At 46.1% G+C, this 26,147-nt stretch overlaps 1 protein-coding gene and 2 long non-coding RNA genes across 3 annotated transcripts in view; all 3 read right to left on the bottom strand.

Annotated features, from left to right (window-relative positions):
• Positions 1 to 5,385: 5,385 nt before the first annotated feature.
• UVRAG (UV radiation resistance associated) overlaps positions 5,386 to 26,147 on the bottom strand; it is an 83,871-nt gene continuing 63,109 nt past the window's right edge. The window contains exons 14-15 of the mRNA XM_081002095.1: positions 15,082 to 15,173; positions 5,386 to 7,467 (exon numbers count right to left, since the gene is read on the bottom strand). Coding sequence (XP_080858221.1) covers positions 6,777 to 7,467; positions 15,082 to 15,173 — 783 coding nt within the window. The 3' untranslated portion in view covers positions 5,386 to 6,776. The remainder of the gene's footprint in view (positions 7,468 to 15,081; positions 15,174 to 26,147) is intronic.
• Positions 9,421 to 15,071, bottom strand: LOC308475504. The gene is made up of 2 exons (XR_013985272.1): positions 11,117 to 15,071; positions 9,421 to 10,960 (listed from the first exon to the last, which is right to left on the bottom strand). It is a non-coding gene; the product is annotated as an uncharacterized lncRNA (long non-coding RNA).
• On the bottom strand, positions 15,184 to 25,604 carry LOC308475455. Its single transcript, XR_013985214.1, has 4 exons — positions 22,849 to 25,604; positions 20,361 to 20,673; positions 17,125 to 20,102; positions 15,184 to 16,877 (listed from the first exon to the last, which is right to left on the bottom strand). It is a non-coding gene; the product is annotated as an uncharacterized lncRNA (long non-coding RNA).

Below are 26,147 nucleotides of genomic sequence, written 5' to 3'. Positions count from 1 at the left end.
GGTACCACTGTACATAAATTTAATAAAGAAATAACAAATATAGAAACTGTCAGCAGGTGACAGCGGCCACCGCCCAGGAAATGGCTTCGACTGGCTGGCTAAAGCAGGTGAGGGGAGCCGATGGGTTTCAAACCCTCAGTGAGTTAGGGACTTCTCCTGCATATGAAGAAAGGCTGTGGTGGATGGAGTGGATGAGACCAATACAGTGGTACCTCGGGTTAAGTACTTAATTCGTTCCGGAGGTCCGTTTTTAACCTGAAACTGTTCTTAACCTGAAGCACCACTTTAGCTAATGGGGCCTCCTGCTGCTGCCGTGCCGCCGGAGCACGATTTCTGTTCTCATCCTGAAGCAAAGTTCTTAACCTGAAGCACTATTTCTGGGTTAGTGGAGTGTGTAACCTGAAGCGTATGTAACCCAAGGTACCACTGTAGTGGGTCCAACAGTCAAGAAGGCGGTTTCTGCACATGCTGTAGAATCCATACCCGCTGCTTTGTGGGACATCTTCACGAGAAGAAAAGGTTGTGGAGTAAATCCTACACAAATCTGGAGCGGAGTCCCTAAGGCGGTTGGATGGCGCCTTGTACACCTCCTTCCAGGAACACCTGCAGCCCAACTGGCGACAAACGTATTGCTCTACGTTCCTTTGGATCACATCAGTGCTGTCTGGGAGATCTAGGACATTCACAGTGTTCAGGCTTCCACCGCAGAGAGGAGGAGTACTCCATTGTCTTTCAAGACAGACGGATGCCAACAATTCCTCCCTTTTAATATTACTGCGATGTGATGACTAACAGATGGGCAATGGAAGTGTGATCCTGCGAGAGCCCTAGAGGCAAAGAATCTGCCATTCATTCCTCGCTGCTCTCAAAAACTTACTGCCCTTTCTACAACTGAACGTGTATTTGAAATACTTTATTGTCACTTGTACAACTTGTATACAGTGAGATTACACGAGCACCCCCCACTCAGCTCTCTTAGTCTTAATTCCCCTCGTTTACTGACGCACACCCACCAAACCTGAAAGTCAGTTGCCCTGTTGTTATCTTTTCATTCAACAGCCTAACAGCCCACAGACAGAAGCTGTTCTTTACCCTGTTGGGGCGACTATCATGCTTCTATATCTTCTGCCTGAGGGCAGGAGATCAAGAAAGTGCTGGCCAGGGTGTGAATCATCCCTGAGAATTTTCCTCACTCTCCCGAGGCAACGTTCTTCTGCAATATCATCCAGTGGGTTCACAGGACAGCCCATAATATGTTGTGCTGTATTCACCACCCTCTGTAGGCACTTCCTATCAGTTGATGTCAAACCAGCGTTTATAACTATAACTAAATGATAATTATCATTAATCTCATTTCAGTCTCTATTCAGACATATAGATAGCTTATTATATTAATATGTTTAAATCAGGATCACTGTTAATGACTTTTGTGTGTGTGTGTACATGTGTGTCTAAATACTCCCTTGTTTATTTTCCATTGTCACAAGTTTCTGAGGTGCATCAACTAGACCTGTACACAGCAATCCAAGTGCGGCCATACAACATTGTAATACGGGAAACTCCGTTTCCAAACTAATTATTCCTAACATGGGATTTACCTTTTGCATGGCTCCTGCACATGGGGTCGAGGTTTCCTTCATGCTACTTATTACAATCCCAAGTTCCTTTTCATGGTCAGTCATAGCTGGTTCAGATTCTATTCACCTATTTGTGATGCTAGAAGGATCCCCCGCCACCTCTTAAGCTGAATTGCATTCATCGTTTTAATGGCCAATTCGCCCACTTTGCAGAGACCCTCCTGGAGCCCCTTACAATCTCCTTTTCTGATTTTTATCATTCTGAACTTTCGGGTGATACAGTTCAGCCACCACCCCTTTACTCGAGGCATATACCACTTCACATCAGCTAAAGATTATTTCTCGACTGCTTTTGCTGTCTGGATATATCAGAAGCAAATGTGGGGGGTTTGGCAGGGGGCAGAGACATACCGTTGCCTGGATCTCAGGAAGTGCCGGAAGATTAAGAAAACCTGCCTCCATGTGCGAACATCCCATTTCCACACTCCATAAAGCTCCACAAACCCATATGGCGCCTAGCACCAGAATGCTCTGTGGGTCTGTTATTCCAGCTGCGCGGCACCTTGGAAGAAGGTCCAAAAAGCGATGCGTAGCCTTAACTAGAGAAGGAAACATGGAATCATAGTGTTGGAAAGGACCCCCAAAGGCCATCTAGTCCAGCCCCATGGAATGCAGGAATTGGTCACACGCCTTCTGTTTGAAACCCTCCATTAGCTGTGCCACCAACCTCTGAGATCTGTCCAGTGGTACCCGAGAAGTCAAGAGATTTCACACAGACTTCTTTATCCTGATCTTTGACATCCGAGACGTGTGGTTTTAGGACCAACTCTATTATTGTGAATGAAATATGACTGAACTGTTTTTTAAATTAAATTGTTGTAACCTGCCCTGGGATCTGCGGGTGAAGGGCAAGTCAGAGACAAAGGAATAATGGTAGTAGCAGTCATCTTGTTGTAAAAGGTAAAGGACCCCTGGACGATTAAGTTCAGTCAAAGGCGACTATGGGGTTGTGGTGCTTTCAGGCCGAGGGAGCCGGCATTTGTCCACAGACAGCTTTCCGAGTCATGTGGCCAGCAGGACTAAATCGCTTCTGACGCAACGGGACACCGTGACGGAAACTAAAGAGCACGGAATCGCTGTTACCTTCCCGCCGCAGCGGTACCTATTTATCTACTTGCACTGGTGTGCTTTCCAACTGCTGGGTTGGCAGGAGCTGGGAGCTCACCCCGTCACAGGGATTTGAACTGCCAACCTTCTAATCGGCAAGCCCAAGAGGCTCAGTGATTTAGACCACAGCACCACGCACATCCCTGTTTCTTGTTGTACAAGTGAACTGCCAGCATAGTATTATGGTTAGAGTGTTAGACTAGGACCTGGGAGACCAGGGTTCGAATCCCCACTCGGCCATGAAGATCACTGGGTGTGATATTGGGCAGTCACTGCCTCTCGCCCTAACCGATCTCCCAGGATTGTAGCAGGAGATTAAATGAGGAGAACCATGTTATGTCACACTGAGCTCCTTGGAGAAGAAAGGGGGGATATAAATGCAAATAATATTAATAATAATAATAATTTATTATTTATACCCCGCCTATCCGGCTGGGCTTCCCCAGCCACTCTGGGCGGCTTCCTAAAAAATATTAAAATACTGTAATACATCAAACATTAAAAGCTTCCCTAAACAGGGCTGCCTTCAGATGTCTTCTAAAAGTCTGGTAGTTGTTCTCTTTGACATCTGGTGGGAGAGCGTTCCACAGGGCGGGCACCACCACCAAGAAGGCCGTCTGCCTGGTTCCCTGTAACTTGGCTTCTCGCAGTGAGGGAACTGCCAGAAGGCCCTCGGTGCTGGACCTCAGTGTCCAGGTAGAACGATGGGGGTGGAGACGCTCCTTCAGATATACTGGACCGAGGCCGTTTAGGGCTTTAAAGATCAGCACCAACACTTTGAATTGTGCTCGGAAACGTATTGGCAGCCAATGTAGGTCTTTCAAGACCAGTGTTATGTGGTCTCGGCAGCCGCTCCCAGTCACCAGTCTAGCTGCCCCGTTCTGGATTAATTGCAGCTTCCGGGTCACCTTCAAAGGTAGCCCCATGTAGAGCACATTGCAGTAGTCCAAGCGGGAGATAACTGTTTGGACTATTTATAATTATAAATAATTACAATAGAATTGGATATAATCTTTACTATTTGGTTCCTGGCAAATGCACGTTGAAGGAGATGACGACGACAGACTGAATAGATTACATGGGTGGAAGACAAATGAACAGACTCGTCTGGCAGACGCACAGCAGTGCGATCTACACTCCAAAATCTTGGGCGAGATTCAGGTCGCTTACAGGGGTGCAGCCTCGTTGGTTGTAGGCCAGCTGGCAGTTCCCCATTCATCACTTTGCGATGGCAACAATAGCAGAACCGAGTGCCAGTATTCAAGCCTGAATGAGCAGCCTTGGAGCAGGCAGCGCAGAAAGACCCTTCGTATCTGCTTTCATCTTGGAAACACAATGTTCTCCTAAAACAGGGCTCCCTCCTGCATGTATCGCTGGAAGTCGGCGAGAAATGAGAAATATCAAGGCGCCTATGGGGGATGCTTTGATCTCTGCAAATTCCTACAGGCAGTGACCTAAGCCACGTTTCAGACTCATGTGCGTATTGGAACTCCGCTATCCGCAAGACTTCACACTTCTCTGAACGTTGCAAGGCGGTTTGAAACGTATCAAAGTATGCGATTTGGTATTACGATGCAGAAATGGAATGGTGGGGTTTTTTAAAAACCAAAAACATGTACAAGTTACTTGGACTGGCGGTAAGACAGATTTGGCCTCCCCTAGATGTAGATGTAGACTGGATTATTGTAACTCGCTCTACGTGGGGCTGCCCTTGAGACTGACCCAGAAACTCCAGCGGGTGCAGAATGCTGCGGTGAGACTCCTTACGGGGTCCTCGCCGTGGGATCACATTCACCCGGTGCTATACTAGCTGCACTGGCTCCCGGTGGAGTACAGGGTCAAGTTTAAGGTGCTGGTTTTGACCTTTAAAGCCCTATACGGCCTAGGACCCTCGTACCTACAGGACTGCCTCTCCTGGTATGTCCCACGGAGGACCTTACGGTCTTCAAATAAAAACATCTTGGAGATCCCGGGCCACAGGGAGGTTAGGCTGGCCTCAACCAGAGCCAGGGCTTTTTCGGCCGTGGCCCCAATCTGGTGGAACGCTCTGTCACAAGAGACTAGGGCCCTGCGGGACTTGATATCTTTCCGCAGGGCCTGCAAGACAGAGCTGTTCCACCAGGCCTTTGGCCCAGGCACAGCCTGACCCCCCTCCTTTGGTAAGAGAACTTCACAGAACTCTAGCCCAATGGTTGCCATCGATTTGATTTGAACTGATTTTATAATGAACTGATTTTATAATGCTGTATTATTTTACTGTTGTTAGCCGCTCTGAGCCCAGCTTCGGCTGGGGAGGGCGGGATATAAATAAATTATTACTATTATTACTATTATTATTATTATTATTATTATTATTATTATTCCCATCTACTGGTTTCTCAGGGCTGGCTGGGGCTTATGGGAGTACAGAACAGCTGGAAGTCTCCATACCAAGGAAGGTTAAATGAAAGCAACACAATTGATCTCAATACAGTTGTCCACGGCCTGCCAGAGCTACCAGTAGTGTCCTGATTTGTCTTCCATGTTCCGCTGTTTCCTTAACAGTTGGCTTCAGCTCTGTTATGATGTCTGCCAAATGCGCCACAGCAGAGGTTCAAAGGAGCAGGCAAGCCAAGGGAAGAAGTTGTCAGGCACCACACCATGAAGTAAATTAAACTTTTATTCTGCTATACATATATATATATATATTTATTTATATTTATATATATATATTTATTTGTGAGCTCACAACCGAGCCCAGACATCGGTATACAATGTAGAAAGCGAGAGCCAGACACACCTGAACTCCAAAAAAATAATAATAATAATAATAAATGCATATCGTCTGGAATCTCAAACAGACCACAAAATCCGCTTGTACGTTAGTGCAGTTGGAAACACATGCCCCAGTGGCAAACTACCTCATCTGGAGTCGAACTTGCTCCACTGGAAAAAAAAAACCAAATTGTTGGACAGCTCCAGTTGAGAAGTACAGAAGGTTTGGTTGATTCGCCCCACCTCAACCAAATGAAATTATTATTACGTATGGCCAACAGCAAGCACTATTAAGAGTCCATTCACATCATCTCAAAACCTATTGCACTGTATATATAACATCTGGCTTGCGTGCTTGTATACTGCTTCACAGATTGATAGCGTCTGGGGGGGGAATAATTAATGTGCCTATGGATTGATTTATTGCAGTTTGCTGGTCCCATGAGACACACCTGTAGTCCCAAGTGCTCCAGAGCGCTACTAAACTGCAGAAGCAGCGTCTTCCGTTTTTCAGGTCTGGCTTGAGTGCCAGAACTGTATTTCTTCCTAAACTGGCCACACAGTGATAAGGTTGGGGTAGGACCTAAGCCCATAGAGCTTCCCTCTCCACCATCACTCCCACTCAAATTTTCTACCTAGGAGCAATGGGAACAATATGCCGGGCACATCTCCTGCACATGACCCACTGAAATGCATGGGGCGCTTACTGGGCCGTGCGCAGTGACTGACGCCGGCAAGAGTGGTGCAGGAAGGAAGGAAGGAGATAACATTGTGTAGGGAGAGGCGTTCTTACTGGATTTGACAGGGCATCTTGCCCCTGAAGCAGGAAGGGCGGCAAGACCTGGATGAAGGCAAAAAGCTGTTGAGGAGGAGAGAGAACGTGTGTCGAACGGCGCACACATTCACCCCTGCATGTCTTCAGCTAAGTGTTTGACTTAATTTTCCTCCACCCCAACCTGTCAAAGGGCTGAAAGAAATCTAAAACTTAAAAGCAGACAATGCTCCAGTGGCCTGATCCAATTGCCAGCGCAATCTGTAAATACTAGGAAAACCAGGAGAGGAAGCAGCAGAGGTTTACCTGGACTGTGGCGAGACCATGATTGTGTGTAACCCAAATCTACTTCCCAAAAACTATAAAGACAGTCTCTCCCCTGCCCGCCCACCCAATCCCACCCGATAAATGATCAGGGATTACAAGTGCAAGTTTTATCTTCATTCCAGATACATAGTTTTCACCTTGCGAAACGTGGCACCACCTCTGCCGTGTCCAAAAAAAGCTCACTTGTCGGAACCCTTCCGCGGCCTGCGGAACGTGGGGGTGTCCTTGTTCAGGGCGCAAATCCTCCGGGAAAACTCTTCGAATTCCCCCAGGACTTGGTCGTCGCACTCCACCGCCACGGCGTGGTCCACCGGGATGTAGTTAAAGGCTTCGAGCTGGTCTCCGGTGCCAAAGCCCGTCGCTTCCATGCCCATAATCTCTTCCGCCTGCTCAACCGTGCAGAGGAGGTCGGCACCAAGGGCACCGCGGAAGGCACACAGCTGGTCACTGGTGGCCGCGCTGGGGCGCTCGCTGGGCAACGCCGCGCCATTTATTGCACGAGAGGGTCCCAGGAAAGACTCCTGTTGGTCTCGGGAGGTGTTCGGGCCCCTGTTTTGGCCGTTCAAGCTGTGGCACAGGTCCCCTCCCTTTTTGTTTTCTTTCGAGAAGTCAATGGAGGTATCTAAAGAGGAGGATAAAGACCCGGCCTTCTTATTCGGCTCTCCCGCAATGGCAATGGGCTGTGTTAAAGCAGAGTTGTAACTCGGAGGAGGAGTCTTGTACTGAAGTCTCTCGTTCTCAGAGTTGGCCCGTTTTCGGAGTCCCTTGTCTGGAGAAGGATGGCTGCTGGTGAACCCAATATCCAAACCCCCAAACGCAGAACTCTGCCTCTTTGGAACTGGAATGGCGCTGGAAATGTGGTGCCGATCACTATGGAAAGAAATGATAAAGACAGTGAAAGGTTATCTCACCTAAGCCCTGTTAAGGTCAGTGGAGTCCGGTTCATCCCTTCCAGATTTGCGATTACAGTTTCTTATTTCAGTAATAGGCTTCTATGCCTACTCCTATGGCTCGCTATTTTATTTATATGCCATTGGAAAATCATAGCTTCCTGTTATCCTTGCCACAAAACCATGAAGAAAGGCATGCAACAAGAAAACATTGACTTCTCCCTGGCTTTGCAATTCAGCGGAGATCTGAGCCCAAGCTTCTTACATGAAAGACATACTCCCTATCCATTGCACCACCATTTAAAATGGGGTTTCAGAGTTTTTAGGGGTTTTGGATTGTCTTATGTAGATTTTTCAATTTCATTGTTCTGTATGGAACAATGACAATAAAGATACTGTATTGTATCGTTTAGTATTGTTTTGTTTTAGTTCATTTGTGAGGCTCTAAAGCTAAGGGTGGCACTGAATGTACGGCTACGGAGCAGGCGAGAAGGGAAACCTCACTAATCATATGCCAATTTACCAGCAACAGTCACTCCCGACTTGATCCAACTTGGCCAGGTTTTAAACTTTTACAGAAGTCCCAAGCTTATTTGAGGTCCTGGTACCCTGAAAGCTTGCACGTTCTGATGTTAACAGACAGTGCCCCACGCAAGTCTCAACGTTGGATTCTGCATCCTAAGCCATTTGCTTTTGCTTCTGCATTCTCCATTTCTGATGAACTCCAGAGCTGGCTCTAAGGTACCTGCAACTCCCCATTTACTTGGCGGTTACATTCCGAGGCACCGTGCGTCTAAGTGAAGTCGTGTATATTTGAAACACCACTGAAAATGCCTGCAAACACCTCGTTCTGCCCCCGCCCCTTTTTGTGACGTTTTAGGGTCTCTTCCAGGTTCAGAATGATGCGCAGTCACGCACATATTGAAGGCGAATAAATGAGGGGCTGCCTGTATTAATTTATCTTCTCACTACCATCAAATTGCTTCAAGGGAGAGATCAGAAGTGAGCCCTGGGCTCAGACACTTTCTCCCTTGTAACTCTAAGCCAAGAGATCCTACGTTTGTAACTCCCCAGACCCTGGAAGATGAAACCCTCTTCAGAGGAGAATTTTGCGTTCAAATAAATGCTGGAACTTCCGGACGACTTTGACATGCTGTGGCAGGAGATAGAATCCTTGAAAGGCTAAAACCTGCTCCAAATCTCTTCCTAAATATATATTTTTTTTGGGGGGGGAGGTAGGGGATGGGTTGGCAGAGATAATGTCTAAAAAGACGCATTGTGTCATAATTTATTTGGGCAATGTCTAAGGAGTTCCACCGTGGGAAGCTGTCAACTGGATGTTTAGCTGACTTCATCTCCACTAAAGGTAAAGGGTAAAGGGACCCCTGACCATTAGGTCCAGTCGTGGCCGACTCTGGGGTTGCGGCTCTCATCTAGCTTAACTGGCCGAGGGAGCCGGCGTACAGCTTCCGGGTCATGTGGCCAGCAGGACTAAGCCGCTTCTGGCGAACCAGAGCAGCGCACGGAAACACCGTTTACCTTCCCGCCGGAGCGGTACCTATTTATCTACTTGCACTTTGACGTGCTTTTGAACTGCTAGGTTGACAGGAGCAGGGACCGAGCAACGGGAGCTCACCCCGTCGCGGGGATCTGAACCGCCGACCTTCTGATCGGCAAGTCCTAGGCTCTATGGTTTAACCCACAGCGCCACCCGGGTCCCTCATTTCCACTGCTCACATCAATAAGGTATAAATTAGCTTTCTCCAACCTGGTGCCCATGCTGCCTGGGGTGGATGAGTTGTAGCGCACAACATCTGGAGGGCAACATCAGAACAGCTAACAATGCCATCCACACTGAACAATTATTTGAGGTGAAGCCACAAGCAAACAGAAACCACTTTTAAGAAGAATCGGCGCTACAAAATCAGTGCACTTATTTCCGTCTCACTGTTTTTGCCATCATTTTTTAAGGCTTGCCTCCGACTTCCTGGTCAAAAGATCCTTCTTTAAAACAAAACAAAACCCTCGATTAACACCCCCCCCCCAAAAAACAGATTGCCTTGTTATTTAATATGTTTGCAAAAGGCCTGCAAAAACCTATGTAAAGACAGAGTACAATTCACAGTCTCAAATATGTATCTTTCCCTCTGTACAAAATGTTCCCTCTGAGGGACATTACTTGATCGCAGCTGGTTAAAATACTAAATCGTGATTGTCTGGACCCCTGCCAAGATGCACAGCTATATAGCCCAATGGTATGAGAATACTTTAAGGGGGGAGGGCGGGAATGTAACTTAAACATTTGATTCCCCCCCCCCTTTTCTTTTTTGGGTTGCGAATATGACCTCATGGCACCAAGAAATGAAGGTGTTTAAGTTGGTTTACAGCCATCCAAAAAGTTTGACACTTCAGGCAAACCCTTTGGCCAGTATCATGTCAAGTACAGAAAAGCAAGAGGGGAAAAGAAATCTCGCACCTCTTTAAAGATTATAGTTTAAATAATGCAGAGTAATGACGGGGTCACCGAAAGGTGCCAGGAGGAGATGGCCAGTAACGAAATTACAACATAAAGCGGTTCTCCTTTAGAAGATGGGGGGAAAGCTAAGATGCCATGGTCTGGTCCCAGGACCGGTGCAGCAACTGGAGTAGAGGATATGGTCAGGCAATGTGAGGCTCCATGCTGAAGAAGACTGCTCAGGGTGCAGGCCAGTCTGCATTGTGTTCTCACTATTTCTCTTCCCCCATGCTGAAAGCAAAGAATCACGGAATCCAGGCCACTGCACTTAGGGGGTTCTTGTGAAGTACCCACACCACAAAATTATGAGTATGGCACACAGGAAGAGAAAGGTTATACATTATTTTTCGAAGAAAAAAAGCCCAATGCATTTTGGAACAAGCCTTTGTCAGGGGGCATGTTCTGAATAGCAATTCTCCCCGAGTGCCTAAATCACCGTCGCTGTTACTTTCCACATGCCCAAACACAAGAAACCTTGAAGTGACTTAAAGGTAAAGGGACCCCTGACCATTAGCTCCAGTCGTGGCTGACTCTGGGGTTGCGGCGCTCATCTCACTTTATTGGCCGAGGGAGCCGGCGTACAGCTTCCGGGTCATGTGGCCAGCATGACTAAGCCGCTTCTGGCGAACCAGAGCAGCGCACGGAAATGCTGTTTACCTTCCTGCCGGAGCGGTACCTATTTATCTACTTGCACTTTGACGTGCTTTTGAACTGCTAGGTTGGCAGGAGCAGGGACCGAGCAACGGGAGCTCACCCCGTCGTGGGGATTCGAACCGCCGACCTTCTAATCGGCAAGCCCTAGGCTCTGCGGTTTAACCCACAGCGCCACCCGCGTCCCTCTTGAAGCGACTTACAACCATGCAAACATGTGGCATGTTGATCACTGAAGACCAAATGCGCAGGAAAGATGGAACAGAATCTCAAAGGTGTTCATCCAACAAGAATAAGAAGGCCTCATCTTGCTCACACAGACCAGAACCATACTGCAGTTATGACAATGGTGATGCCTGGCGGGTTTCACTGGGGAGAGATTCCCACAAATGTGAAGACAGCACTGAAAAAAGGCCTGGTTTCTCATTGCCACTCTCCACACCTCCCTCAGAGGAGGCACCACATTAACTTCCAAAATGCATCGGTCCTAAAATAGGTCTTCCTTCTAGCACCTGGAGTATTCTCCTCTTCTCACTCCATGCCAGTGGTGCTTTCCTGGTTTTGTGGTCCTCCCCACCACTGGAACGCAACCTGCGGTCCCAGTTAGCATCTGAAGTACACTGAAGCAGCAAGGAAAGGAAGCAACCCCCTCCTCTACTCTCAAGATGTGAAACGTGGACCAAGCAGGAGCAGAAACCACAGTTGTACCTGCCATGGATAGGCAGCAGAAAAGGGGGGGAAAGGGGTAAATGGGACTGGGGAGCTTACTGCAACAAAAAAAATCCCATCTCAAAGTTCCCCCTTTAGACCTGGAAAAGGCTTTGGGTGGGTGGCTCAATCCTACAAAGGACTGACTTGCAAGAGCATCCATCCATCATAAATACACAGGAAGTGAGCCTTAAACCTCATCTGCTTTCATCCTCAAACCAAATCTGTATCTGTTCGTTTATTTTAGAAGAAGCAATATTACACACACAAACACCCTGGAGGAAGGCTTAAGTGGGGTCCAGGAGCATTCAGCGCATTCCTTTCCCTGCCTGCCTGCATATTTCATGAGCAAATTGTGTAAACACAGAATACACATGGATGTCCAGGATGACAATACGGAGAAGAGAAAGTTCAAAGTAATAAATTGCTTCTTTGAGAGGCAAAAAAATAAAAAATGAACCAGTAAATCACTTTATATGTTACACCATTGTAACTGAAAGCAAATTCTACCAGAGAAAAGTGTGAAGCGAATGCAAGGATGCTCAAATGTATGAATGGGAAGGGGTACTTATGCGAGGCAGCCCTTGGGGCTGAACAGTGGAATCTGCAAAATTCCGAGCAAAAATCTCTAGTCTGAAAAGGGCATTGCCCTTCACTTAACAAACGTCTCTAAATATTAAATCCAGGCACTTATGCAAGATGAAATGGCAGCCACCGAGCTGGAAGGCTATAAAAGAGGTTTGGTCACATTCACAGAGAACAAGGTTATCAAACAGCTGTTAGTATTATCTCCAGCATCAGAGGAGCATGCTTCTGGAAACCAGTTGCTGGAGAGCATGGGTGAGAAGGGGCCTGCTGCATTCAGGTCCTGCTCATAGGCATCTCCTTTGGTCTTCCGAGAGCATCTTGCATCTGCCAACCATCATGCCTAGCAACTGCTGATGGACCTCCCTTCCACGAATTTGTCTAATCCCTTTTAAAACAAACTAGGTTAGCAGTCATTGTATCTTGTGGCAGTAACTCTGTACATTACCTTCATGCTCTACGGGGAACTGGCTTCCGGGACCAGGCCAGTTGGCTGACCAACTCTGCGCTACAAAGTTGTCTGCAAATGCGTCCTGAAGGCCAAGTCACTCTGTACCTAAACTCACATCAAGAACAGCAGCAGCAGCAGCAGCAGGAGTCTTGTAGCAACTTAAAGACCAAGGTATTTATTTGCCAGCGTCTTAAAAAGCAGAGACACCACCTTGCCAACAAAGGTCCGTATAGTTAAAGCCATAGTTTTCCCAGTAGTGATGTATGGAAGTGAGAGCTGGACCATAAAGAAGGCTGATCGCCGAAGAATTGATGCTTTTGAATTATGGTGCTGGAGGAGACTCTTGAGAGTCCCATGGACTGCAAGAAGATCAAACCTCTCCATTCTGAAGGAAATCAGCCCTGAGTGCTCACTGGAAGGACAGATCCTGAAGCTGAGGCTCCAAGACTTTGGCCACCTCATGAGAAGAGAAGACTCCCTGGAAAAGACCCTGATGTTGGGAAAGATGGAGGGCACAAGGAGAAGGGGACGACAGAGGACGAGATGGTTGGACAGTGTTCTTAAAGCTACCAGCATAAGTTTGACCAAACTGCGGGAGGGAGTGGAAGACAGGAGTGCCTGGCGTGCTCTGGTCCAGGCGGTCACGAAGAGTTGGATACGACTAAACGACTAAACAAATTTATTTGCAGCATTAGCTTTCGTGGGCCAGAGCATCCTTCAGCAGGGTGCTTCTTTGCAAATTCTTTTTTGGGGGATGGGGTGGGAGGCACTCTGGGGATAAGGTGGGAATGCATATACATAACACCTGTCAATCTCACCCTACTTGTCACAAAAGACACTGGATTAAAGGCAAACACGGAAGAATTATCAAACGGAAGGAATCCCACGGAAGTGCTGTAAACAAGAAAACTCATGCAGAGGGGCTTAATCCTCCCCAATCTCATTCTAACAGAAGCGAAGGGGCATCTGGCAACGCTTTGTCAGCCCTGCGAATCAAGAGACTCTTGCAGTCCATAGTGTGGCCTACCTGCCGCACATACATTTATATATATGCTGCCATAAATTTAAATTTTAATAGCTGGGGCCCTGTGGAGATCAACTTAACCATCTGTGCGCAGTCATTTGCATGCAAACATTCCGCACATGCACATGTGAATCGGGCTCTGGCACTCAAGCGTGCTTGCGCCCAACTTCCCTAGCTGGAAATATGGCCCCCCTAATCTTCCCCTTGAGGGAGGATCTATGAAAAGCCTCATTACCGTTTATACTGTAAGGAAGTACCAAGAGGAACCGTTCAGAATCATCGGACCTATCTGAGCCTTGGAGGTGAGAAAGAAATGAGCCATAGACATGCGCCGAGGGGGAATGCGATAGTCCCGGAGAGGCAGGGCTAATATCCACACAGGTTTTGAAATATTAGCCAGGCAAAGAATGTGTTTTGTCTTGATAATGAGAACATGCCACTCTAAGGAGCCACCCAGGGACAAGGGTCTACCTCAAGTTGGAAACCAGAATTCCACAGCGGGGAAAGTCAAATCCTGCATATTTTCCACCGGCAAATTAAGCTATGCAAATGACATACACCGCATGGTGTTGCTTGATCTATTTGTTAGGTGGCTGGAAGGCTCCATCCAGCCTCGGTGGCAGGGCTAATAATAATCCTAGACAGCATAATATTAACCAAGGCTTGGACTTACCAAGCCATCACATCTGGGGCTGAACTGTACCAAAAATATGATCAATAGAAACTTGGGGTGGGGAGAGGCTTTGGAGAGATATGGAATAGCGGGGGGAGATGCAGCCATCTCACATCTGGAAGCTCCCACAATCTCTTGACCCCTCCCCAAGTTCCAGAGGCTTTAGAAAATCTGTCTTAGCCTTTTAAAAGCTATAGCTACAGCCTCACACCACCTTGCCGACAAAGGTCCGTATAGTTAAAGCTATGGTTTTCCCAGTAGTGATGTATGGAAGTGAGAGCTGGACCACAAAGAAGGCTGATCACCGAAGAATGGATGCTTTTGAATTCTGGTGCTGGAGGAGACTCTTGAGAGTCCCATGGACTGCAAGAAGATCAAACTTCTCCATTCTGAAGGAAATCAGCCCTGAGTGCTCACTGGAAGGACAGATCCTGAAGCTGAGGCTCCAGTACTTTGGCCACCTCATGAGAAGAGAAGACTCTCTGGAAAAGACCCTGATGTTGGGAAAGATGGAGGGCACAAGGAGAAGGGGACGAAAGAGGATGAGATGGTGGGACAGTGTTCTCGAAGCTACCAGCATGAGTTTGACCAAACTGCGGGAGGCAGTGGAAGACAGGAGTGCCTGGTGTGCTCTGGTCCATGGGGTCACGAAGAGTCAGACACGACTAAACAACTGAGCGACAACACTACCTGAATATGCAGCTTCATATTCAGTTGCAGATGAATTAAGAGATCCTTTAGCACAATATTCTAATTCTCCTGCAAGAGATCAGCTCCTATTTTTATAAAACACATCCAACCCAGATGTGTTTGAGGCTCCCGGTCCCCAAGTCACCATCAAGTGACAAAAGGTTTGTGGTGGGACACGCTGCAAACCAAAAAGTCATGAGAAAGAGCTCTAAGTGCAACTTCCTAGGTATATAGTATGTTCTACAAACTTTTAATAATTTACCCCACCTTCCCATTACTGCAACAGACAGAACTTACCATCTGACCATGAGGCCGTGCTCCAGGAAGTTCTTCAGGTTAGGAAGTGTCTGCCTTAGATCTGTAGTTCCCAGCCCATGTTGGTATCTAAGCTATGGAGAAAGAAACAGGTGAATTAGCACATGGTTCTTCTGAACACCTGAGTAAACCTTGACGGGCTTAAGATGGGACAGCTGCCTTGCAAGCAGTATTCCAAGATCTGCATGTCAGAGAAGACACTTGCTGTTTGAAGGATGCAATTCCAAATACACATAGAAGAGAGCGCCACTGAACACCATGACTCTTGTTTCTGAGAAAATATGGAGAGATTTATACTGCAAATCTGTAATCTAGAACCCCAAGATCCACCAAGCAGACCAGTTGCTAAATAGCAGCTCAGACAGGCAGGTGTACACTAAGAATGAAAAGGCTTGGTGCTTAGACAGGAAACAGTAATCACTACCAGCTCCCAAGATCACAAGTCCTTTCACATAAAAACTCACTCAACGTTCTTGTCCAGCAAAGTGGTGCTGGGTGGGATGGGGTGGAAGAAGAGGAGAAACTTTTACCAAGCAATCTATCAGAAGATCCTTATCTACCTTCTCCCCACCCCTGCCTTAGGCACATGTTGCACATCACACTTCTGAGGTGCTTGTGTACCATCGCAAATACAGTGGTACCTTGGGTTAAGTACTTAATTCGTTCCGGAGGTCCGTTCTTAACCTGAAACTGTTCTTAACCTGAAGCACCACTTTAGCTAATGGGGCCTCCTGCTGCCGCCGTGCCGCCGAAGCACAATTTCTGTTCTCATCCTGAAGCAAAGTTCTTAACCTGAGGTACTATTTCTGGGTTAGCAGAGTCTGTAACCTGAAGCGTATGTAACTCAAGGTACCACTGTACCTAAAACACGTAAATGATAGGGACGTTCGCCTGGCGCCTTCATTATACACTTTGAGGCGCCAGGCAAAAATGTTCCTTTTTAACCAGGACTTGGGTTGATTTGATTGACACCCTTTTAAAATGTGGGGGGTTGTTGTTATTGGGTTGTTGTTTTTATTTTGCATTTATGTATTTTGTGGTTTTATATTTTGATTTTATTCTGTGAACCACCCTGAGACCTCCAGGTATAGGGTGGTATATAAATTCAATGAATAATAACGGTCAGAACAAGAACGTGCATCTTGGGCGCGCAGGTGAACTAGCATCAATGAGACTGAGCCGGTGGAAGAAGACTCCGAACTGCGAACTGCAGCAGTGCAAATGAAGCAAAGCTCAAAGGCATTTTGTTCACAGGTCTTTCCTTGGCCCACTACTCAGAGGTTGATGCTCCAGGGAGTTTAGATTAAGGAAGATTTAGTACGATTTAAACAACTGTGCCTGTGGAGTGATTGCCTTTCAGCATGACTAATCGAGGGGCTGCTGTTTGCTTATGCTTCACAGACACTGCTTGATTCTCACAAGCCACTCCTGCCCATCTGAATCTGCAGGAATCTCTTGTAATAATTGCAAGCTGGAGCTCAGAAACAGTAATGGACAGAAAGACTATGGAAGCTGGAAAATGGGGCTTTGCTTGTAAGCAGGAGAGAAAGAACCACCGGGTGCAAAAGGAGGAGAGTGCCTGCAAGATTGGGGGAGCAGATGTTGTCCCCATCTTTAAAGGGGGGGAGGAGAGACCCAGGTAAACTACTGACCAGATCAATACCAGGGAAGGTCCTAGAACAGATAATTTAACCGTCGGTCTGTGAGCACTTAGAAAATAATGCTGTGATTACTAAGACCCAGCATGGGTTTCTCAAAAACAAGTCATGTCAGATGAACTGTCAGGAAGTTCTTCCTAATGTTTAGAAGATTCCACCTAAACATTAGGAAGAACTTCCTGACAGTAAGAGCTGTTCGACAGTGGAATTTGCTGCCAAGGAGTGTGGTGGAGTCTCCTTCTTTGGAGGTCTTTAAGCAGAGGCTTGACAACCTCTGTGCTCTGATGGTGTTTCCTGCTTGGCAGGGGGTTGGACTCGATGGCCCTTGTGGTCTCTTCCAACTCTATGATTCTTTGATTCTATGAACCTTATTTCTTTTTTTTTCTTTTGATGGGAGTAATAAGCTTGGTGGGTCAGGGGAATGCTGTGGACATAGTGTATCTTGATTTCAGTAAGGCTTTTGACAGAGTCCCCTATGACATTCTTGCAAGGAAGCTGGTGACATGTGTGCTGGATGAAGTAACTGTTAGTTGGATTTGTAGCTGGTTGACTGACCAAACACAGAGAGTACTCGTTAATGGTTCCTCGTCATCCTGGGAAAAAGTGACAAGTGGGTTGCCACAGGGTTCTGTCCTGGGCCCACTGTTGTTCGATGTCTTCATAACCAACTTGGATGAAGGAATTGAGGGGATGCTCATTAAATTTGCAGATGACACCAACTGGGGAGGGGTTAGCTAATGCGGCTTCCCTGTGACAACCCTTTAGATATTTGAAGATGGTCTATCATATCTCCTCTCAGTCTCTTTTCCAGGCTAAACATCCCAAGCACCTTCAACCATTCCTCATAAGGCTTGGTTTCCAGACCCTGGATCATCTTGGTTGCCCTCATCTGCACACATTCCAGCTTATCAATAACCTTCTTAAATTGTGGTGCCTAGAACAGGACATAGAACTCCAGGTGAGATCTGTCCAAGGAAGATAGAGTGGGACTATACCTTCCCTTGATCTGGACACTATACTTCTGTTGATGCAGTCTAGAGTAGCATTAGCTTTTTTTGCAGCTGCATCATACTGATGACTCATGTTCAGCTTGTGGTCTACTAAGACGCCTAGATCCTTTTCGAGGTATCCCCTATCTTATATATGTGTTTCTGGTTCTTCCTGTCTTAAGTGTAGAAGCTTGCATTTGTCCCTATTGAAATTCATTTTGTTAGCTTGGACCCAGTTCTGCAATCTGTTAAGGTCATCTTGAATCCCGATTCATTATATATTTGAATTACTTTTAAAAGCCCATCCTCAACTCCTAATGGTTTGTAGCATATAAATAACTGGATTAAGGGACTTGAGAAAGGCATGCATCAGTTCCAAATATAGGCAGGCTGGGAGACTACGCAACGGGAAAGAGGCTATTCTCCATATAAACGTAACAACTGTGCACTACTTTCGCTTAATCATTTTAATTTTGGAGTTGTCAAGGGAATTCAACAGCACCGTCCAAAAGAAGTCAGATAAAAGCTTTCTTGGCTCCATGTATGAGATCATTTTAGCTTTCTCTTAGGTATCACAGTGGAATTGCTGACTCTACTCAAGATTTAAGTTCTTCCTTTTAAGTGCAATACTTTACCAGAGGTGGGGCAGAATCAGCACATCTTTCTCAATGGGAACAGTAAAAGCGGTTTTAATATGCAGTCAACACACTTCAAGCAGCTGTGAAGATGCAGCTACGAAAGCATTTATGATGCCAAAAGGGTCCCCATTACGATGGGCAGTTATGGGCTGGCCAATGGATGGAATGGCTCAAAGCCAAGTCCAATGCATAGCAGATTCCTCCATTAATAGAGACCTCCGAAGGCACATTCCCATAGATTATATTAGAGCAGAGGCAGGATAGGAGGCTAGGGCGGCTAAGGTGTTCTTGGGCCACCAAAAAAGGAATGCAAAAAATAAAAAAAATCCATTCTTGGGATATTGAAGGAAGCTGAAGAAATTGTGCAGGCTTCAGAGTTCTGGGAGGATGGCAAATCTGTAAGTTATAATAAAAGTCCTGGAAAAGGAAGGATACCACCTTGCTCGCATTAGCCCCTTTCATGAAAATGAAGCCCACAATGGGCCTCTGGATCCACCGTAGGAGAATGCAGATTATCACACATAGTTGCCACACATCCTTAAGAACCTAAGAAGAGGCTTGCAGGATCCATCTTGTCCCACATCCTGTTCTCAGAATAGCCAACCATTAAACAGGCAGGCTCAAAAACGTGAGCTTAAAAGGGGGCAACTGCTAAAGGCTCTTCAGATACAAAGCTGTTTCATGAAACTTGTCAGGTGTAGCTACACAAACAAGAGAAAGTTCCACGTCTGGGTGTGTGTTTTTTAACAAATGCTAGCAGGATACAACCCTCAACTTGCCATTTATAGTTTCATCCAAGTGCAGAGTCCGCACCATTTTAAACAGATCACGTTTATATTTGGGTATTTTTATATTTTGCTCTGCTTTGTTTTGTGGTTGCTCAAACTTATTGTAACCTGTCACTATAGCATAAATTCATTAAATAAATAAATCTGGCAATGTTGGGCTCGTGGTCAAGGCAGACCTGGATAAGCTGCAGGCCACGATCACCTTGTGCTGGTCCCGGGGGGAAGGTTACCGTTGGCGTAGTCAAAGTCCGGTCCTGGGACACTGGTCTGGAAACAGTTCACAAGGAGCGAGGCGAGGTCCGAAGCAGGAAGCCGGGCGGGGACAGGATCACTGGAAGGTCAGGTCTGGGTCCGGGCAAGAGCAGGTACCCAACGACGTTGCTCCCGCAACCTGGGACCGGGCTGACTGGCCTTTATCTTCTCTGAGGCCAGGGGCGGTCCCGGCCCCCAGGAGACCCGCCTCTCCTGGCCTTAAGGCGAGCACTCCTCCTGGGAGAAACCAGTTCCCTTCGCCTCTCTGCCCTGAGCCTCTGCAGCTCAGGAGAGGCTGAAGGGTTACTGGACCCAACGGGAGACTCACCTGTAGGCACTGAGTCCTCAACCACCTCCGGAGCCAGAGCGGATTCACCTGGTGTCTGCTCCTGAGGATCCGGCACAGGTGCAGGCGCTTCAGAATCAAGGCCCTGCCCCAGTTCAGCCGGCTCCTGTGCAGGCTGGGATTCCTCCGGTTCAGCCTCTGAATCGGATTCCCAGGCCATCACACCCCTGCTATCTTTGCAGCACAGGATTTGGGGTTTTGTGTCTGTGGAGGTGGGAGATCCCTCTCCAATCCAGGTACAGACTGTGGTTTTATGAAGATCCAGGTTCAGCTCCAAGTTACATGTTGCTTTCTATCTGTGGACAGGGTGGGGGGAAAGGCCCACGGGCTCACTCCTCTCTCAGAAGAAGAAGAAGAGGAGTTTGGATTTGATATCCCGCCTTTCACTCCCTTTAAGGAGTCTCAAAGCGGCTAACATTCTCCTTTCCCTTCCTCTCCCACAACAAACACTCTGTGAGGTGAGTGGGGCTGAGAGACTTCAAAGACGTGTGACTGGCCCAAGGTCACCCAGCAGCTGCATGTGGAGGAGCGGGGAAGCGAACCCGGTTCACCGGATTACAAGACTACCGCTCTTAACCACTACACCACACTGGCTCTCTCAGAGTGAACAGGGGCTGAGAGAGAGATGGTTTCCCACCATGAAGCAACAGAATGAAATAATTTAGATGGGAGGAAATGAGGAGCATCAAGCCTGAGACAACAGAAAAGGTGGACAGTGGTCGAATTGTGAAAGGCCTCTGCCAGAGACCAGGGATAAGCTGCGGACAGAGGGCGCAATGCCCAGTTGACTGGATCAAGGGCACTAATATCAGAGAGCATTGTGTGTTCATAATCTAACCCCTTTCTCCAGGGAGGTACGCCACACTTTGATTTTATTTGGCATTACAATGAAGACAAAGGAGACTTCCAGGGTGGCGCCATCGGCAATGGCGGACTCCCTCTGAACTGGAGGGACCAGCTCCACGGGAAACGGGTCTTTTCCACTACGGCGAAGCGGGGACCCATTTAAAAATCACAGGCGGATGAAGCCTGTGACCATGGGACTTGGCGGGCACCTATAGCGCCCCCCCAACCCGCAAAGGAACCCACTAATGGGCTCCGGACCCAAGAGGGGGAAGTGGCGCGGTGCTGAGAGTCAACTGCTTCTTCCGTGGAGCGAAGCCGCACAGCCGTTGCCGGAGAGCGCTGCCTTTTTCCTGGGACAATTTGGCTTTTAAAACAACCACCTGTGAGTACTTAAGTTTTGGACAATTGGACTCTAAATAAGGATTTGCGAGCAGAAAGGAAAACTGGACTTAAAAGTTTAATCTAATGTGGCACTGAAATGGGAAGGTCTAAACAGGAAGTCAGCCTTCCGTTTCTTTGTAGATAGATTAAAGCAAAGACACGGCAAACTAGAGTTCTGAAAATCGTTTCTAAAGGATTAACTTTCATCATTTAAAATTGTTGAACCCCCTTCGGAAGCAGGAGAAGAGGGGGGATTTTTTCCGGACTGTTTAAACCTGCAGAAGTGAGTGTAAAGTAAAGTAACTTTCCACCCTCTTGATCCTGGAGCGGGGGTCAGGACTGACGTTTTTTTAAAGCTCATTGACCAGAGACAAATGTTTCTGACAGATAGCTAAAGGAAGAGATACATAGTGATTCCATTGTTCCCCTTCGCTTTTTAAAGGAACAAATACTGACAAAATATCTGAAAAAGGAAACTTTGTTGATAGATCTGTTTTTAAAAGAAAAGAACAAACAGAAGTTCTTCCCCTAGAGGGAGCCTGTGAAACTGTAACCAATTTTGAATCGGGGAGCCAGCAGCTGTCACAGATTACGATCGTGGGAATAGACTTCTGACCTTGTAGGACAATGTATTCAGAAGCTCTGTTGAGTGCTTTCTGTAAAACAAGTGCCCTATTGGAACAGCTACATGAGAAGACGGATTTTATGACTGATGCGATTAGAAATTTTGGACAGGCAGTGGGAAACTATATAGAGCCCACCCAGGAATCAGATCAGGAGTGTGCCCTGACAGAACAGATGAGGGAAGAGGATGTTGCTGAATCTTGGGCGCCAGAGATGGAGGGAGTTGCGGCCCAGCAGGAACATGAATTCTTGGACTTGACAAATGAACTTGGAAAAAGCCAGATTTGGAAAGATAAAGTTTGGTTTGGCTTGGAAATGGGGGGTTGGATAGACCCCCCCTATGCAGGGAGGTTTGGACTTTTCGAGTCTGGCAATGGGCCGTGAGATGTTTGGGGTTGTGGGGGCTCTCAATTTTGGAGGGACTTTGAAACATGTCCTTAAATACCACATGGAGCTTAGTGTGGACTATGGAAAAGGGGCTGATTTGTTGAGAAGGGTCAAAAGCATTCTCAAGCTGGAGTTCCCAAGAGTGAAAGAACTAGGAGACAAAGGAAAATACAGCTATAAATATGAAGAAGAGCTGCGGAAGGGACATGGAAGGGACTTAAGGGCCTCGGACATAAGGTTACCAGGTTAATGCGCCAGATTGATGGGATAGAAAGGACTGACAAAACCCGGGTCCAGGAGGAAGAGACGCTGGATGAAGATTGGATTGTTATTCTTTTTTTTATTATGATTGTTTTATAAAATTGATGAATGTTAGAAAGATGTTGAAACGAAATTATTTGGCTCTAGTAAAAATGCTTAAAGAATTATGTAAGAATATTATGGTCATGAGAAATTGGTAAAAATAAGATTTAAGTTTTAAGTTTTAAGGTTTTCATAGTAAGATAAGATTAAAATAGATTAAGGTAAAGTAATGACAGAATATTATGAAATCACCTGACAATTAACAACTAAGATACAAAAAAGGGAGGAGGAGGAGGTCAAAGAAAGAACGTAATGACAGTTAAAGAGTTGAGAATATTGGATTTGTTTTTAAATGTTTGTGACATATTTATGTTTTTTAATTGTGTTGTGTTATTTTTTGATCTTGATTTTTATTAATCTGTATTGTTGGATTGTGGTCTGTCTTTTCCCTGTTTTTTCTTTCTTTTTTTTCTTTTTTGTCTTCTTTTGTAATTCTAAAATTTTCAATAAATATCATTTAAAAAAAAAAAAAGGAACCGTTTACATGAGTGAACTTAATGCTTGCTAGAGTGAGTTCTGTTTTTAAGAAGAGGTGCAGGAGACCCATTAAAAGCTGCCTCATTTTCAACCACTATTTTACCCAAACTGAGTTTTTGAAAGAGGGCGATTTAGAGGGCAGTGCCATCATTAAGGACTTCAAACCCAAACCAAACAAACCACAATATCAGTGTTTAATTCTTTTTACCATCAGGCCACAGTCTTGCACTATAAACCTGAAACATCCCAAAGTTTATGCCTTTGTATTTATTTAATCTCTTCAGTACTGTGAAGTGATGTTTATCACATTTCCAAGACATGGGCGTATTTGGTTTGTATGACCTCACTTGGGAGGCAGCTTACACATTAATCTAACAATCATATCTATCAAGAGATTGTTTTCTCTCTCTCAAGGGTTAGAAGTTCACTAGCCCAATGAGGAAACTTAACCCAACTCTTGTTCCCATAAAGAACAGAGGGTTAACAGGACAAAAACACATCTAAAAATGTTGTCGTCTGACATTTCAGATTTTGCACTAAAATTCGAACCAGAGTGAGGTAGTTTGCAAAGGAGTGCCAAACCACGGTTCGGTGTGTTGCTCCTCAGCTGCCACAGTAGGCAAGTGAATGGATATGGTTCCTTCCAGCTTTCATCACATGATTATCCAATGCTATCTTGCTCTGCCCATCACCTTCCAAAAAGCACTTATGCCTTAATCATTAAGACTGCTGTCTGTGTATCAGAGAACACTGATGCTAGGGACGATTCCAAAAACATTACCTACTGTAAAAACAAAAACGGTATTTCTCTAAAGAAAGTCTTGATTTCAAGAGGGCCACTAGATGAGACGTTTGATACAAGACGGTACTAGACTTTTATCAAGCCCTATATAAAACAGTCCAACACGTCTTAGAACAACTAGACCCACCTGGCGGGATGCATCCCAATTTATACCATCTCTGTCAGCCAAGGTGGATGGGGCTGCCACCTGTCAATCACCTGATATCGCAATGATGCCCTGCAATCCATTCGCAAAAGCACAGCCCTATGCTTTCAGTTGATTGGCAGTGCCTGCAAACCCTCTTTTGGCCCAGCTGTATCTTTATCTGCCCTGCCCGTGATGTCACGAACATGTGGGCTTTCTTTGGCCAGAATAGTGGCCCAGGCAAGATGGGGAGGCCAGGCTGCAGGCTCCCTGCTGCTGATAAGAGAGTGGCTCTGCCTTGTACGTATCAGGACCACCAGAGAGAGCTAAAAAGAAGCAGCTACTCTGGATTTCCATTCCTTGACATCCATCATCTGCATACGTTATAGTAATGGCTCAGGATGAGCCAAACATTTTGATAAGATCTCTGGACCGCCTTTTACCTGATCATTTCCTTATTATGCTTTGTGCATTTATTTAGCATTTGCAAACTGCATTGATTTTAACTACAATAAAGAAATGAAAGGCAAACATTTTCCTAACACTTAGAGCATGGAAAGGTAGTGCAGCTACAACTCTCTCTCTCTCTCTCTCTCTCTCATGTGTGTGTGTTGTGGGGGAGAACAACTTCATATTCATTAAAACAGGACCGGATTCTCAGGTTGAAGAGCTAGGAATACACAAGGACTCCTGTGAACCTGCTTCTCACAAGTTCACCCGGTACTAAAAGTGTGAATGTGCTCGTTTACTTGCCAGTCTCCACATATGGCTTTGATAAAGTGTCTACTGTAGTCAAGGGAAACTGAAAGTGAAGTTTAAAACCTGACAACACCAAAGCATAAGATTGGTGCGGTGCAGCTGAAGTTGCAGTTATTCCCCGATTGCTTAAAATTTGCGCCCCTTTTTATTTTAACACATTATAGCAAAGCAACGTACTATGAAAAATCCTAGTCTCACCTCCATGCATTATTAGCTTTCTGGCCCAGAAATCCACACCAAGAGTGTGTTAAGGGTAAAAAAGTGACAAGCTCCCATGCCTGAAAATACCGCAGCCAGCCTGAGGTTCTTTTGTTCATACAGCACAGCTATACGCCGATAACTTCTATGGACTGGTGGGACACTACACAGGCATTTCTAGATTTCTATAAATAATATGCAATGCACTGCTTGCATTTATTTAGAATACTTTCTCCAACAGATAACTGCTCAATGAACAAGAGGTAATATCCACTGTTATACATAGCAGACCCATTGAGATCAATAGAATTAGCTCCATTGATTAACTCTCGAGTGACTTGATATCACTCATTGAGAAATAAAGCAAACAGGTGCTTTGGATAATCAATAACCAACAGGCAGGGATTTTGTTTTAGTCTTAGATGTCATCAGGTTAAGCATAGATGAGTTCTTGAATTGCATCACATCTACTAAGTACCCAGGAAATTTCTGATCACAGGATCACAGAATTGTAGAGTTAGAGGGGACCTTGAGGCTAATCTAGTCCACCCCCTGCAATGCAGGAATCTCAACTAAAGCATCAACGATTAGAAGCAATAGGCTATGTGTTGAGGAATGAGAGGAATGTCTTGCCTTTCTGGAGTCGAGTATATAGTATATAGTGCCACTGTATTCTGCTCTGGTCAGACCTCACCTGGAGTACTGTGTCCAGTTCTGGGCACCACAGTTCAAGAAGGACACTGACAAACTGAAACGTGTCCAGAGGAGGGCAACCAAAATGGTCAAAGGCCTAGAAACGATGCCTTATGAGGAACGGCTAAGGGAGCTGGGCATGTTTAGCCTGGAGAAGAGGAGGTTAAGGGGTGATATGATAGCCATGTTCAAATATATAAAAGGATGTCACATAGAGGAGGGAGAAAGGTTGTTTTCTGCTGCTCCAGAGAAGCGGACACGGAGCAATGGATCCAAACTACAAGAAAGAAGATTCCACCTAAACATTAGGAAGAACTTCCTGACAGTAAGAGCTGTTCAACAGTGAAATTTGCTGCCAAGGAGTGTGGTGAAGTCTCCTTCTTTGGAGGTCTTTAAGCAGAGGCTTGACAACCATATGTCAGGAGTGCTCTGATGGTGTTTCCTGCTTGGCAGGGGGTTGGACTCGATGGCCCTTGTGGTCTCTTCCAACTCTATGATTCTATGGTTCTATGATATGATCCATTACTTTTTAAATTAATTCCACCTCTAGCCAACACAGGCTGAAGGATCCACTCCACCAGGCTCCACCTGTCTCTGTTTCCACCTCATTTGGTCATTATAAAAGCTACTGTCTATTTATGGTCCCAGCCGCTTCCACCCCATCACGTGTTTTAGATGGTAATCCTTCAGGCAGGGATTGCCTTGTTTTCACTGACTGTATGT

The sequence above is a fragment of the Podarcis pityusensis genome (assembly GCF_964106645.2).
Source record: "Podarcis pityusensis genome assembly, chromosome: 4".
NCBI classification, from domain to species: domain Eukaryota; kingdom Metazoa; phylum Chordata; class Lepidosauria; order Squamata; family Lacertidae; genus Podarcis; species Podarcis pityusensis.
The sequence above is the reverse complement of the archived record's forward strand: the minus strand, read 5'-3'. Positions and strand labels throughout refer to the sequence as shown.